Below are 15,483 nucleotides of genomic sequence, written 5' to 3'. Positions count from 1 at the left end.
AACCTCCCCTCCCTCCCCACCTCCATTGACCTTTTGGTGTCCCCTCCCGCTTCCTAGCCAAGCCGTGACCTTGAGTTCTGGGTTCAAGCCGGCCCTGGAGAGCAGGCTTCCTCCCCCTCCCCACCTCTCAGTACCTCTGCCTCTCCTGGTGGGTCTCTGTGTTTCTGTGCTTTTCCTGGGGCCTCTCGCTGGCGTCTGTCTTGGGCTCTCTCTGCATCTGTCTGTTTCTGGGCCCCTCAGTGTGTTTCTTGGCATGTGTCTCCAGGTGGTGTTGTCTCTGCATTTCTGTGGGTGTCTCTGCATGTCTGCCCCTCTCAGCGTTTGTGTCTGTGGAGGCTCACAGTTTCTCTGTGCATTTCTGTCCACCTATGACCCCATTTCTGTCTCTTTTTGGCTCTGGGTCTCTGTGTCCACGTTCATGTCTCTGTCTTTCTAGTTCTCTCCATGTCTTAGTGCCCGCAGTTCCCCCTCTGTGGCTCTCCATTTCCATATCTTACAGGGTCTCCATGTCTCTGCACCTTGCTGCGATTATACCTCTGTCTCTCTTTTCTCCTTTCTTTGCACTTCCTTCTATGCATCCGTGGTATTTTCCCCCTCTCTCTTTGGGTCTTTGTCTGGCTCCTTCTCTCTCTACTCCCAACTCAGTCTCTCTGTTGCCGGTATGTCTCTCTGCCTGTCTGTTTCTCTGTGTGTCTCTCTCTTTGAGCTTTAGTCTTGGCATCTCTGTGCACTCCACATGGGCCAGAGGTGCTGTGACAACAGAGATCAGAAGACTGATGGAATGAACTGTTTGTGGCAATAAGATACCAAATTATAAACAAGACCTAAGGCCATGCCAGGCAAGGGTTAAGTCATGCATCCCTACACTTATATAATAAACTATGTTCTAATTGCCACAAGGCTTTTCCTTTTTCTAACAGCTAAACAAGCACTGGCCTCAAGATATGCAATATTACAACAATTGCAGCCATCCATTGCCAGATGTTGACTAACTGAACCCCCTGTTCCGCAAGGCATAGCTACAGCATTAGTTGAATGAGAGACTGATTTCAGTAACTTTCTCCTGATAAGATACCACGGACCACGGACTGGTTCTGACTTTTGACAGAGGCTGTGCACTGAGTGCCTTCATATCCCTGCTTCATGTTTCCATACGAATGCATTCAATGGGATGCACTTAAATGTTAAGCCTCCACCACCATGTAAAATGCATATTTGTGGTCAGTCACGGTGGCTCACGCCTGTAATCCCAGCACTTTGGGAGGCCGAGGCGGGTGAATCACGAGGTCAGGAGTTCGAGACCAGCCTGGCCAACATGGTGAAACCCCGTCTCTACTAAAACTACAAAAATTAGCTGGGTGTGATGGTGCATGCCTGTAATCCCAGCTACTGGAAAGGCTGAGGCAGGAGAATGGCTTGAACCCAGGAGGCGGCGGTTGCAGTGAGCTGAGATTGTGCCACTGCACTCCAGCCTGGGTGACAGAGCAAGACTCCACTTCAAAAAAAAAAAAAAAAAAATGCATGTTTGCTTGTCACACATGTGTGTGTCCACCTGTCCATGAATATTCATAGCTCCTTCTATAACCAGTTGAATACGTGCACGTAGCCAACCCACTCAGCGTAAATTCCTGCCTTGCCCTTCCCTCCCTTAAAGTGTCTGCTTTTGTTTTTTGGCAGGAAGCCACGCTTCCAGTTTGCAGGTTGTGATCTGCTTCTTAAGAAACAAAGCTCCCCTCTCCAAATTCATGAACCCTGGAATTCTTTTTGATAACAGAGCCAAGAGTGCTCCACATGGGAGATCCATCTGGTCCCTGACCTGCTGTATGACTTTGGGGGAGCCCTGCCCTCAGTTTTCCCATCTCTCTCCTGCCTAAGCCCTGGGTAACAGACATGGAGTCACTTTCAGCTCAGAGAGAAGCTTTATTCCTCAGGGCCCTCCTCAGGGCGGGGGCAGTAGGTAGGAAGGCTCAGCCCTCAAACTTTTTCTTGCGGCCCTCCATTCCACTCAGTGCATCGATGTTCTTGCGCCAGTCTCCCACCTCCCGGTTTTCCTGGAGGATGGCGATAGAGTCAGAGGTTAGGGTCTCTTCCTGGTCTCCAGTCTCTCAAGAATCCCTGTCTTCCCTCCAGCCTGTGGGGCCACTCTACCCTGGATGCCTGTCTAAGTGTCTAGTTCTGGAGCACTTCCCGTCTTTTCAAGATAATCCCTGCCAATTTTCCCCATACACTTCCTGTCTCCCTCATGCACTTCCTGTCCCGCTCATGTACTTCCTGTCTTCCCCCAGCACTTCCTGTCTTTCCCCATGCACTTCCTGTCCCCCATGCACTTCCTGTCCCCCATGCACTTCCTGTCTTTCCCCATGCATTTCCTGTCTCACTCACGTACTTTGTCTTTCCCCATCCACTTCCTGTCTCCCTCATGCACTTCCTATCTTTCCCCTCCACTTCCTGTCTCCTTCCTGCACTTCCTATCTTTCCCCTACACTTTCTGTCTGCCTTATGCACTTCCTGTCTCCTTCCTTCTTGTTGTAGTAGTTCATCCTTATCTGCAATTTTACTTTGTGTGGTTTCAGTAAACCATGGCCCAAAAATATTAAAGGGAAAATTCCAGAAATAATTCATAAGTTTGATGGATTCTCAGGTCAATAGTAGCCTAACGCTAGGTCATAATGCCTATGTCCTCCACCTCACTTCATCTCAGCACATAGGCACTGTCATTTTACATCACAAGGAAAAGAAGGGTGACTACAGGGCCATAGGATATTTTGAGAAAGAGACCAATTCATATGAGTTTTGTTATAATTGTTCTATTTTACTATTATTATTATTACTATTTGAGACAGGGTCTGGTTCCCTCACCCAAGTTGGAGTGCAATCTCGACTCACTGCAGCCTCAACTTCCTGGGCTCAAGCTATCCTCTCACCTCAGACTCCTGAGTAGCTAGGACCACAGGTGTGTGCCATCATGCCCAGCTAACTTTTTTTTTTTTTTTTTTTTTTTTTTGAGATGGAGTCTCCCACGGTTGCCCGGGCTGGAGTGCAGTGGTGAGATCTCAGCTCACTGCAACCTCTGCCTCCCGGGTTCAAGCAATTCTCCTGCCTCAGCCTCCCAAGTAGCTGGGATTACAGGCATCCACCACCACACCCAGCAAATGTTTGTATTTTTACTAGAGACGGGGTTTGACTGTGTTGGCCAGGCTGGTCTCAAACTCCTGACCTCATGATCCACCTATCTTGGCCTCCCAAAGCACTGAGATTACAGGCATGAGTCACCACACCCGGCAACTTTTGTATTTTTTTTTTTGGAGACGGAGTCTCGCTGTGTCGCCCAGGCTGGAGTGCAGTGGCCGGATCTCAGCTCACTGCAAGCTCCGCCTCCCAGGTTCACGCCATTCTCCCACCTCAGCCTCCGAGTAGCTGGGACTATAGGCGCCCGCCACCACGTCCGGCTAATCTTTTGTATTTTTAGTAGAGATGGGGTTTCACCATGTTAGCCAGGATGGTCTTGATCTCCTGACCTCGTGATCCACCCGCCTTGGCCTCCCAAAGTGCTGGGATTACAGGCTTGAGCCACCACGCCCGGCCAACTTTTGTATTTTTTATAGAGACAGGGTCTCCCCATGTTTCCCAGGCTGGTCTCGAACTCCACAGCTCAAGCAATCTGCCTGCCTCAGCATCCCAAAGTGTTGAGATTACAGGCATGAGCCACCATGCCCAGCCTTCTTTTATTATTGTTTATTGTTAATCTCTTACTGTGTCTAGTTTAGAAATGAAACTTTATCATAGGTATGTATGTTTGTATAGGAAAAAAAATTATATATAGGGTTCAGTACAATCCATGGTTTCAGGCATCCACTCCTGTCTTTCCTGTCTTCTTCTTTAAGATAGGGTCTTACTGTATTGCCCAGGCTGGAGTGCAGTGGTGCAGTCGTATCTCACTGCACCCTCGATCTCATGGGCTCAAGCGATCTTCCCGCCTCAGCCTCCTGAGAAGCTGCATGCCACCACCACGACTAATTAATTTTAAAAAGAAACTTGTAGAAATTAAAACAACATCGTGGTGGTGTGCACCTGTAGCTACTCAGGAGGCTGAGGCATGAGAATCACTTGATCCTGGGAGGCGGAGGTTGTGGTGAGCCGAGATGGCGTCACTGCAATCCAGCAGCCGAGATGGTGTCATTGCACTCCAGCCTGGGCAGCAGAGACTCCATCTCAAAAAAAAAGGAAATTAAAAAAACTTTTTTTTAATCTCAAAGATTACAGGCATGAGCCCCTGCACCCAGCCCTTCATGTACCTCTTTGCTCTTGCATGGACTTCCTGTAGCCCTAATGCACTTCCTGTCTTCCTCTTGCATTTCGGAGGACCCCGTACTAGCTGCTTCTAGTCCCAACTCCAAGCACTGTCCGCCCTCAGGCTAGGCCCCAGGGTTGTTGGCACCCACAGCCCTTCCCCTCAGCATCCTCTTTCCTGGCCTTAGCCCACACTCACCTTCTCGGTGTCCTCCTTCTTCACCTGCTTGAGGTGGGCCCGCAGGTCCAGGGACTCCTTAGCCCGGGCCCCCAGCAGCGCCTGCATCATGGCGTCTGCAGAGATCCTCACTCTCCGCAGGGTGGGCCGCTTAAACTTGCCCCGAAGGTCAAAGATCTTCTGGGTCAGATCTGCGATCTGGGGGGAGGGGGCATACAGGGGCGTGGATACTCCTCCCTCCATTTCCCCCTCCCCCAACTCTTGCACCCTGCACTCCTTTTTTATTCTCCTTATCTCGTCTTCCAGTACCGAGGCCTCATCCAGTCTCTTCCCAGCTTAGGCTTCCAGGCTAAGCTTCTAATCCTGGAACTGAATCCCCCTCTTCATACGCTCCAGCCTCACCTCACAAAACCACTGGCATAACCTGGTCCGGCTACATGCACGTCACAATTCCCTGGCCAATGCCTGAGCTAGTTTACCAACATGTGATGCCCTGAACATGTTCACTAACATAGTTTCTGTTTCTCAAGCCATGGCCTTCCCTGGGCTGCTCCCTCTGCCTAGGGCAGCTTTCCTTGACTCTGTTGCACTCATCATCCTGCCCCAGCCCTGCCAGGCTCACAGTTGTCCTGGGTCTCCTGGCATGTGCAGCCAAAAGCAGCTGCAAGGGGTCAGGCAGAGACCAAGTCCCAGGTATCTCACTACCCCGAAGGTACCCGAGCTGCCCATGCGTCCCACCTCCGTGATGTTCTTGGTGACTTTTGCCTCTATGTCATATCTCTCTTCATCCACCTTATCCACACGGGCATGGAGCTGTCGGCACAAGTCCTGGAGGAGGAACGTGGTGTGTGTTGTTGGGGGAAGCCTGGAGGCCTGGAGACCTGAACCCCTGGGTCTGAGGGAGGAGGGGCTCGGGGCCGGGACTCCTGGGTCTGAGTGAGGAGCAGCTGAGGGCCTGGACTCCAGGGTCTGAGTGAGGAGGAGCTGAGGGCCTGGATTCCAGGGTCTGAGGGAGGAGGGGCTGAAGGCCTGGATTCCTGCGTCTGAGGGAGGAGGGGCTGGGGCCTGGACTCCAGGGTCTGAGTGAGGAGGAGCTGAGGGCCTGGACTCCAGGGTCTGAGGGAGGAGGGGCTGGGGGCCTGGACTCCCGGGTCTGAGGGAGGAGGGGCTGAGGGCCTGGACTCCTGGGTCTGAGGGAGGAGGAGCTGAGCGCCTGGACTCCTGGGTCTGAGGGAGGAGGGGCTGGGGCCTGGACTCTTGTCTGGGATAGGAGGGCCACATGGTCCTGAAGTAGGTTGGAGCCAAGACTTCAGAGACCTGCACACAAAGGGTGTTAGGGGCCGGGAGTCCCACGAACCATATAGAATTGGGTAAGGACAGACATATTGGACGCCTGGGTCCCGAGCAAAAGAGGGGATAGGGGCTGTATTGCTGAATTCCGGGGACTAGAAACCTCGGATCCCAGGCTGGGCAGGAGTACCTGCCTTGGGAGCCGGTACCTGCAGCTCCGCGAAGCCCAGCCCGGCCAACTCCAGCGGCTGGCAGCGGGTGCTCAGAGCGCGCCCCTTCTCTCCGCGCCGCTCCTCCGCCTCTCGCTCCAGCTCCTGCTTTGCAATCTGCAACAGCAGGGTCTGCGGAGGGGTGGGGGAGAAGCGCAGCCCACCCGGGACATCAGGATAAAGACCAGGCGTAGGGAACCGCCTCCGCCCTTCTAAATCCTTGAGTTTGGTCTCCACCGTTCCAAGGCCCCGCCCCACCTGGAGCAGGACTCTCCGATAAAGCCACGCCCCGAGCGGCCAAACCCCCGCCCACTCCCGCCCACCTACCCAGAAAGCCCCACCCACTCTCAAGCTCCGCCCCCTGAGCACGTGCCTGCTGCTTCCCTGTCCCGCCCGTCCTCACCTTCAGCTGCAATTTTCTCGAGGCGGAGATCTTAGATTTTTTCTGCCAGGGTGAGATGGAGCAAGGAAGCATCATGGAGGGGGATCCAGAGACGATGGTGGAGGGGACCTCAAGACACCCCCAGCAACCCCGGCCGGTCCAGATTTGGGCCCATCTCCAACTTGCGCCCTGAGTCTACGGCAGGCCACGCCCCTCATTCCCATCCACCAATCCGGGTCTCTGACATTGGATAGGCACTTCCCATCTATCCCTAAGTAAGTCCAAGGGCAACGGAGCTCCGCCCACAGGTGGCTGTCACCAATCCGAGCGTGACCCTCTGCAAAACTCTGCCCCTGAAGCCTCTCCGCATAGTCCCCGCCCCCTTCGCAGCCTTGGCTCCTCCCCCACTCCCAGGGTCTGGGGTCCCTCCGGCACCTGTACTCGGCCCCCAGGAAGACCCTTCCCACCTTGGCGTGCGGCTCTGTGGCGTAAGCGCGGTAGTTGGAGGAGCGTCGTCTGATTGGGGCTGGTGCAGGCCGAGGTTCCCCAGCCTGGGTTTGGAGGAGTGGGGACCCCATCACCACCAAGACCCCACCCAGCCCTTACCGTACTGCACCCTCTGCTAGGGCTGCAGCCTCCCGCCCCAGACCCCTCACTGCAGCGCCCACCCTGGCCCTGGGGGTCCCAGCCACGCCTTAGCCCGCTGGTCTCACCACATCGCTGCTCCTGGAAGGAGAGAAACCGGGGAGGGGGGTTAGTGGTGGGCTGTGTCCTGTCTGTCTCCTAAGGGACCCCTGGAGGCCCCTCTGACCAAGAGGTCGGGGGACACCGCTTGCCCTTCCTCTGGTTCCAGGAGTCTGACTCACAAACCCGCTTCCTTTCTTCAACCAAGAGCCCCTACCCCTACCTCACAGGCCAGGGGTCCAGCCTCCCAGCTCTGACCCCTCTTAGGAACCCGAGAGGTCGCACCCAACTCCCACTGCCTTGGGGCATCACTCACTTATCCGCCATGCTGAGACTCAGGCCGGGAATGGCAGGAGGCAGGGCAAGGACAGGGGCGTTTGGAGGGTCAGTGAGGGGACCGCCCGGGTGACCTTCAGGGTCCCAGGGACCGTCAGTCTCCTCCGGGCTGCTTGAGACTCCCCGAGGACACTGAGATAAAGGGCGAGGACAGAGACTAAATATACTGTCACCTCCTCCTCCCCTGCCCACCATGCGAGATAACGGGGCACGTGAGGGGCGGGGTGGGCCCTGCTCCAGCTGGATCACCAGCCACCTTGGGGCACAGGACTCCAGACCCTCCTCCCTCTGATCCTGGAGTCCTAGACCCCTCCTCCCTCAGACCCAGAGAATGCCCGACCTCCCAGCCCCCTCCTTCCTCAGTCCTAGGACCCTGGGAGACCCGAGCCACTTCCTCAGACAAGGAGTCCAGGCCCCCAGCCTCCTCTTCCCTCAGATTCAAGAATCTGGGTCCCCAGCTCCTCCTCCCTCAGACCCAGGAGTCCAGGACCTCAGCACCTCCTCCCTCAGACCCAGGAGTCCAGACACCCAGTCCCTCCTCCCTCAGACCCAGGAGTCCAGATCCCCAGCCCCTCCTCCCTCAGACCCAGGAGTCCAGGCCCAGCCCCTCCTCCCTCAGACCCAGGAGTCCAGATCCCAGTCCCTCCTCCCTCAGACCCAGGAGTCCAGGCCCCAGCCCCTCCTCCCTCAGACCCAGGAGTCCAGGCCCCAGTCCTGTCCTCCCTCAGACCCACTGGTTAAGTCCCGGAAACCCAGGAATCTGGTTTCTGGCTTCCTCTGACCACCACTCCTGGGTCTTTCTCTCCCAGCCCTGGAGACAGACATAGGACAGGAAAGACACTTGGACACACAGAGAGGTGGTCATAACTTGCTTTACTTGAACCATCTGGGTGCTGACTAGGCTCTGGTGAGGAGACACCCCAGCCCCCAGTCAGCCACAGGGTGCCTGGGAACAAGGGGGCCAAAGTCAAGGGCTTGAGACTCAGGGTCAGATCCTAGACTGGGTTCAGAGCCTCAGAAGTGGAATTTGGAATTCTGAGAGAACAATCTAGAATTTTAGAAATAGAATCTCAGAAATGGAATTTGAAATTCTACCAACGCTCCCAGGGTAGGGGTGGCGCGTACTGAGTGGGAATGATTAGAATAAAATTGAGGACTCTAGCAGCGGGCTAAGAATGGTGTCAGCGGGTTCTCATCCTACAACCTGACTTTGGAAGTTGGAGATAAGGGGTATCTAGGGGTTGGGTCAGACTCCAGTTTTGGAGTCTGACTCACAGTTGGACACAGCCAAAGCCCCTTGGGGCTGAGCCAGAACCTCTGAGAGTGAACCTGGAGACTCAGAGGGCAGCTGGCAGGGCTCACAGTGTGGGGTCCCGCCCTGCAGAGGCTGGGTCAGGCCCTCAGGGGCTGGGCTGCTGGCTTCAAGAGGCTGGGCCAGGACGTCAAGGGACGGAGTTCCGGGTTCCACAGCTGGGTCAGTGCTGCCCAGATCCGATTCCTGGGACTTGCAGAAACGTGCGAAGGTCTCTGAGGGCCTGGCCTCAGTCTGTGGAGCAAATCCAGCTGCCCGAGCGCGTTCCCCGACCTGGGTGTTGAATCCCTGCAGCTGCTCCTGCCGCACGTCCACCAGGTACCTGCAGATGGGAAGCGCCATGTCAGGGACCCAGATATTGATCCCCAGCCAGGATATTCCTCACCCTCCACCCCACTGGCTCACCGGGCTAATTCCACAATCAGGTTCCCTCCAGGTGCCACACAGGCCCCAAGCTCGGGGCTGAGAAGATGGACCATCCTGCAGAGAGGACAGAGGACAAGCTGAGATTCAGCTGAGGGAGGAGGGGGCTCTGGGAACCCAGACACTGAGGGAGGAGGGGCTGCAACACTGGAGTCTGGGTCCTGGGAAAGAAGGGAGCAGGAGGTCTGGACTCAGGTACCAGGCAGGAGGAGCTGGGTCTGGACTCCTGGGTCTGAGGGAGGAGGAGCTGGGGGCCTGGACTCCTGGGTCTGAGGGAGGAGGGGTTGGGGTGCCTGGACTCCTGGGTCTGAGGGAGGAGGAGGGCCTGGGGCTTGGGTTCCAGGGTCTGAGGGAGGAGGGGCTGGGGGCCTGATCCTGGGTCTTGTGAGCACAGATGCCTCCCTGCTTACCCACAGGCCACATAGAGGAGCTGGAACCGGCCATTGTAGCAGCTTTTGTGGTGGAGAGTCTCAGCAGAATTGAGCGGCAGGAAGTGGACGATGAATGATTCTGGGGTCGGGGCTGCTGGAGGAAGGGGATAGAGGGGTCACCTCTGACGGGCAGAGCCCTGAGGCCAGAAAGCCAGAGAGATACATAGAGCTGGGCAGAGCTGGGCAGGCACACAGGACTTGGAGATAACACTTTTTGTCCTCTTGAAGCTTTTAAAAAAATCTTTCCTCTGAGGTGGATTCCTGGAAAATTCTGGGAAGGTCAGCCCGGCAGGCAGAGGCTCACTGTACAGATCAGGCAACTGAGACTCTAGAGAGGGAAAGAGGTTGGGTGGCCAGGGCCACATGTGACATGCCCTGTCGGACAGACACTCAGGGAGGGCCAGGTTGGAGGATGGCTGGAAGGAGGCCCAGCGTGGATCCGGGGTGCAGGAGGGTGTCCAAGGGAGAGCTGGGACCCAGCACCGTGTGAGAATATTCTTGGATAGCTTAGCCCTTTGCAGATAAGATTAGAATTCTACTAGTGCAATTCAGAATCCTAAGCATGCTCTCAGAATTTAGGAAAGGGAGAGAAAGAGAAGAGAGGAAAAGACAGAATATCAAGAAGCTGTCACTTGCCCAGGCATTCCAAATCATGTCAGTCCACACTCCAGTGTGAAACACTTGGAGGCTGGAGTCCCTGGCTTACCTGTCCTCCCTGGCCTACCTGGGACTTACCTGGAGTCCTGGCTTACCTGTTGTTATCCCTGGCTTACCTGTTATCCCTGGCTTACCTGTTATCCCTGGCTTACCTGGAGTCCCTGGCTTATCTGGGACTTACCTGGAGTCCCTGGCTCACGTGTTCTTATCCCTGGCTTACCTGGAGTCCCTGGCTCCGGGCTTGCCTCCGAGCTCTGCTGCTCCTCCGCGTCCCCCCGGCTGGCTCTCGCGCGCCCCCAGGCGGCCACCTCGCGGAGCAGCTCTGTCACGTTGTGTTGCGTGATCTCCCCGGCCGTCTAGGGGTAGAAGGGGCGTGGCCAGACGTCGGGGCCGGGATGGCGGGGCGGGGCTTAGAACGCGGGGAGTCCTCGGTCCAGGACGAGAACTCCCGCAGCTGCTTGGAGGATGTGAAGTGGGGCGGGACCTGTCCCGCGGGGATGGGGCCTGTTCCCTGAATCGAGTCGTCCCCGCCCAGCGACGGGTTGGGTTTGGAGCTAGGGGCGGGGCCTGCTGTGGAGGCGGGGCCTTGCGCACCCACCCACCCCCAGCCCTACCCCCAGCCCCAGTCCCAGCCTCGCCGCGCACCTTGACCGGCTGTCCGTTGCTGGTCCGCAGGAGGCTCTCGTCGTCTGCTTCGATGCCGAAGGCCACGAAGGGCCCCGTGGCGATGTCCCCCCAGTACCCGCGCGCTGCCACGCGCTCCCCGCGCTGGAAAAGGAGGCAGAGAGGAGGCGGGTGAGGTCGAGGTTGGGGACCCTGACTCCTAGGTCTCCGAGAAGCAGCGGTGGGCCAGGACAGGCAGTGGACACGCACGTAGCTCAGGAGGCGACCCGACGCCAGGGTCCGGTTGGGCACGTGATAGGCGCTGGAGTCCCTGAGTTCAAAGGCGACGCCTGTGTCCCGCCAGCGTCGGAACTCCTGGGTGTGAATGACTTGGGCCTGGGGTGGGGGGCAGGAAGAAGGGAACCCTCAATGAACCCAGCATGGAGGGACCCCTACACCATCCTCCCTCAGACCCAGGAGTCCAGGCCCCCAGTCCCTCCTCCCTCAGACCCAGGAGTCCAGGCCCCCAGCCCCTCCTCCCTCAGACCCAGGAGTCCAGGCCCAGCCCCTCCTCCCTCAGACCCAGGGGTCCAGGCCCCAGCCCCTCCTCCCTCAGACCCAGGGGTCCAGGCCCCCAGCCCCTCCTCCCTCAGACCCAGGGAGTCCAGACCCCAGCCCTTCCTCCTGTGCCCCTCACCCCGCGGTCATGCAGCTTCATGCGCAGGTCCCAGTCGCTGACACCGCGCCGGGCGTCGTAGCGGGAGCCCAGGTAGTGGCGCAGCCGCGAATCCCAGAGGCGGCTCATGGGGAAGGCCTCGGGCCCTTTCTCGCCGCCCGCCCAGAAGCGGAACACGGCCTCCAGGGCGTCCCGCTCGCGGAACTGCAGGGCGAGGCACGCGTGGGGAGAGAGGGAGGCAGAGAGGGATGCAGGGAGAGCGGCTTCTAATTGACCCTCTCTTCCATCCCAGAACAGAGGAACGATTCCCCTGTTTCTCGGATGGAAAAACTGAGGTTCCGAAAGCAGAAGCAACCTGCTGCCCCCAGGCCAAATCCCACAGTGGGAGTCGGGGAACTGGGATTCGAACTCCCGAACCCGCCGCCTGCTCCATCAACACACGTCCTTTGGACTGCGCACTTCCATTCTTCCCGCGGCCACCCGATCCCAGATGGAGGCCGGGCGGCGGCACCTTGAGGGCGCGGAGGCTGAGCCAGGGCAGCTGCTCCTCCAGGCGGTCCGGCTCGGGGACCAGGTGAGCCAGCAGGTCGGCCTGGGCGCGCACGAAGGCAGCCACTGGCGGGCGCAGCAGCGCGTTCCCCCACACCTCCAGGAAGGTCTCGCTCCGCTCTAGGGAGAGGGGGAGATAATTGGGGGAATGTGCGGAGAAGGGAGCCCAGGAATTAGACCCTTAATATGTTGTTAGGTCATAGTCATATAATGAAAACAATGAACCCCTGCAAACTCCCCAAGCATTCCAAAAACTACATGAAGAACAGGGCCACCGGCGTGGTGGCGGGCGCCTGTAGTCGCAGTTACTCGGGAGGTTGAGGCAGGAGAATCGCTTGAACCCGGAGGCGGAGGTTGCAGTGAGCCGAGATCCTGCCATTGCACTCCAACCTGGACAACAGAATGAGACTCCCGCCTCTAAAATAAATAAATAACCACCTAGAAGAGGGAATTGGAGTTGCAGATTCCACACTCACCGCAGACACAGAATATTTGGGGCAAAAGATAACAATACAACAGTAAAACAAAAATACAAATTGTAAAATATGGTGTAAGCATTTACATTGTATTACGTATTATAGGTAATCTTTTTTTTTTTTTTTGAGACGGATTTGTACTCTGAATTCTCTGGGTTATTAATGACTGATATGGTTTGGATCTGTGTCCCACCTAAATCTCATGTTGAATTGTATTCCCCAAATGTTGGAGGTGGGGCCTGCTGCGAGGTGATAGGGTCATGGGGGCAGATTTCTCCCTTACTGTTCTCGTGATAGTGAGTTCCCACAAAATCTGGTTGTTTGAAAGTGTGTGGCTCTTCCCCGCTGCCTCTCTTGCTCCTTCTCCTGCCATGGAACAGGTGCCTGCATCCCCTTCACTTTCTGTCATGATTGTAAGTTTTCTGAGGCCTTCACAGCCATGCATGCTCCCTGTACAGCCTGTGGAACTGAGTCAATTAAACCTTTTTTCTTGGGGCCGGGTGAGATGGCTCACACCTGTAAACCCAGCACTTTGGCAGGCCAAGGCGGGGGCGGATCACCTGAGGTCGGGAGCTCAAGACCATCCTGGCCAACATGGTGAAACCCCGGCTCTACTAAAAGTACAAAAAATTAGCCGGGCATGGTGCTGCATGCCTGTAATCCTAGCTACTTGGGAGACTGAGGCAGGAGAATTGCTTGAATCCAGGAGGCAGAGGTTATGGGGAGCCAAGATTGTGCCATTGCACTCCAACATGGGCAACGGGGCATGACTCTGCCTCAAAAAACAAACAAACAATCTGTTTTCTTTTTCTTTTTCTTTTTTAGATGGAGGTTTTGCTCTTGTCACCCAGGCTGGAGTGCAATGGCATGATCTTGGCTCACTGCAACCCCCGCCTCACGGGTTCAAGTGATTCTCCTGCCTCAGCCTCCTGAGTAGCTGGGACTACAGGCACCCGCCACCACGCCCGGCTAATTTTTGTATTTTTAGTAGAGATGGGGTTTTACCAGGTTGAGCAGGATGGTCTCCTGACCTCGTGATCCATCCGCCTTGGCCTCCCAAAGTACTGGGATTACAGGTGTGAACCACTGCACCCAGCCTCTCCTGGAATTTTCTAAGTGACTCTAAGATGTATTATATTTAGCCCCATTTTACAGGTAGGAGAAGCTGAGGCTCTAAGATGGCAAATTACATCAAAGGGGACCATCACCAATAAATATATATGATTTTTTTTTTTCCATCAGTGGTACCACACTGGAAAATACCAAACATTTTTGTTTTTTAGATGGAGTTTTGCTCTCGTTACCCAGGCTGGAGTGCAATGGCACGATCTCGGCTCACTGCAACCTCTGCCTCCCAGGAAAATAACCAAACTTGTTCATTGTACCATTGAAATGCCAGAATCCCTCTAGGGAGGGGGAGACCAGCAGTCAGAATGCTTGGGTCCTTAGCAGCAGACCTTGCAGCCCCATCTTCTCCGGATCCTCCAGGGCTAAGCTGAAGATCAACATGTGTCGGGCCACAGCTTCCAGATTATTCTCCAGCACAAAGAACTAGAAGGATGGACAGGGCAGAATAATTCTGAGACCTGTTTGCCTGAGCCCAAGGAGACCCAGGAGAGCAGGCCCTCAGCTCTTTCCTTCCACACACCCAGGAGTTCTGTACACCAGCCTCTTCCTTCAAACACAGGAGTCTGGGTCCCCAGAGACCTCTTTCCTTCCATTACTCAGAAGACCTGATCTTTGAGCTCTTCCTCACTACAGAAACCACGAGTTCCAAACCCCAGCCCCTTCCTTTCCCAAGACGCATGAGTTCGCTCCCAACTTCCACCTCCCTCAGATCTAGGAGTCTCCAGCCCCTTCATTCCTGGACCTGAGGTTTTAGAATTCCAATCCCTTCTTCCCTCAAGGACTTGGGAATCTGGGCTCTCATCTCCATCCCAGCTCACGTTGAACCTCCTGCGAGGCCAGAGCTTCGCTCGGGACAGCGTCCGCAGCAGGTGCCGTCCATCCACAGAGCCCAGAAGCAGCACGTCTAGCTCGGGGGTGCTGTGCACCGTATCGGCCTGGGAATCTGGGTCCACAGGAGGACCTGGCAAGATGAAAGCCGGCTAGGGCACCATGGTGGTTGGCAGACCGTCCACCGTAGCATCCCCTACAACAATGGACTACAAATCCCAGTAGGCGTCGCGCCTGTGGCTTAGGTTCTAAGGGGAGGTGTTTTCTTCGAGTATTCTGGGATTCATAGTCTGCAGACAGGAACTCGGGGCTGCCCCGGGAGCGCGCCCTCCGCCGTTGGATCCTTGGAGAACGTTAGCGCGCCCCCTGCCACCGACGTTGGGACTACGAGCTCTAAAAGGCCGTCTGCTCAGGCTGGGAAGGCAGACGGTGTATCAGACCTTGCGTGCTGGGACTCACTTTCAGCCTGCAGGTCCAGCGCCGGGGACAGGCCCCACCAGGACACGGAGCCGAAGCCCCTGCCGGAGCCGGCAGGTGTGGTCATCACGCTGCGGAAAAGACATTCTGAGAATCCCACATATTGCCCGCCCCGCTCCCCTCTCACCGCCCCGCACTTCTCGCCCCTTTGCCTCCACATGATACCCTGCCCACACCTTTATCCTCCAAATATCCCGGGACGCCCCTTCCTCTCTGCTCAGTGCAGCACTGTGGACCTGCGGCACTCCGCAACTGCTGGCCAGAATCCCCGCCCTTTTCGATCAATTAACCAATGGGAGCATGGGGGATGGGACCACAGGGATCAACTGACTAATGAAAGTGAGCGACGCCCGCCCTCTATAAACTTTTGGCCAATGGGAGCACTGAGGGCCAGGCTTCCCCCACCCCTGGGAGAAGAGGACGTGTGGACGCGGTTGTCATGACGACGGCACTGACGTGGGAAGGGGCGGGGCTGAAACAGGTTGGGGCCGAGTCAGGGTCGGTCCAAATTTCTGGAATGGGGGAGGCCTGGGCTGATTAAAATTGAGAGTGAA

General features: G+C 56.3%; 2 protein-coding genes and 1 long non-coding RNA gene across 10 annotated transcripts; 1 reads left to right on the top strand and 2 right to left on the bottom strand.

Annotated features, from left to right (window-relative positions):
• Positions 1-1,900: 1,900 nt before the first annotated feature.
• Positions 1,901-7,517, bottom strand: TNNI3 (troponin I3, cardiac type). 2 transcript variants are annotated; one of them, XM_017892567.1, is made up of 8 exons: positions 7,350-7,517; positions 7,063-7,075; positions 6,817-6,900; positions 6,371-6,412; positions 5,953-6,099; positions 5,207-5,296; positions 4,490-4,666; positions 1,901-2,051 (listed from the first exon to the last, which is right to left on the bottom strand). In XM_017892567.1, the coding sequence occupies exons 1-8, from the start codon at positions 7,358-7,360 to the stop codon at positions 1,968-1,970; spliced, it is 648 nt and encodes a 215-aa protein (XP_017748056.1). In that variant the 5' UTR covers positions 7,361-7,517; the 3' UTR covers positions 1,901-1,967. The 2 variants fall into 2 exon arrangements, with proteins under 2 accessions (XP_017748056.1, XP_017748057.1); XM_017892568.1 differs by having other exon boundaries at positions 5,968-6,099; positions 7,350-7,516.
• A 708-nt stretch (positions 7,518-8,225) lies between these two features.
• DNAAF3 (dynein axonemal assembly factor 3) lies at positions 8,226-15,483 on the bottom strand. 7 transcript variants are annotated; one of them, XM_017892581.1, is made up of 12 exons: positions 15,106-15,483; positions 14,912-15,000; positions 14,367-14,585; positions 13,954-14,047; positions 11,983-12,140; positions 11,493-11,675; positions 11,066-11,191; positions 10,838-10,960; positions 10,413-10,548; positions 9,515-9,629; positions 9,087-9,161; positions 8,226-9,003 (listed from the first exon to the last, which is right to left on the bottom strand). In XM_017892581.1, exons 3-12 carry the CDS (start codon positions 14,430-14,432, stop codon positions 8,616-8,618), a joined length of 1,464 nt encoding a protein of 487 aa, XP_017748070.1. In that variant the 5' UTR covers positions 14,433-14,585; positions 14,912-15,000; positions 15,106-15,483; the 3' UTR covers positions 8,226-8,615. The 7 variants fall into 7 exon arrangements, with proteins under 7 accessions (XP_017748070.1, XP_017748068.1, XP_017748069.1 ...); XM_017892579.1 differs by having other exon boundaries at positions 14,398-14,585; XM_017892580.1 differs by having other exon boundaries at positions 14,443-14,585.
• Positions 8,922-11,851, top strand: LOC108542536 (uncharacterized). The gene is made up of 3 exons (XR_001889305.1): positions 8,922-8,999; positions 10,868-10,987; positions 11,764-11,851. It is a non-coding gene; the product is annotated as an uncharacterized LOC108542536 (long non-coding RNA).

Source organism: Rhinopithecus bieti, unplaced genomic scaffold (assembly GCF_001698545.2).
Source record: "Rhinopithecus bieti isolate Rb0 unplaced genomic scaffold, ASM169854v2 scaffold_22436, whole genome shotgun sequence".
Lineage (NCBI taxonomy): Eukaryota > Metazoa > Chordata > Mammalia > Primates > Cercopithecidae > Rhinopithecus > Rhinopithecus bieti.
Note: the sequence above shows the minus strand (reverse complement) of the source record. Positions and strands in the feature narration are given on the sequence as shown.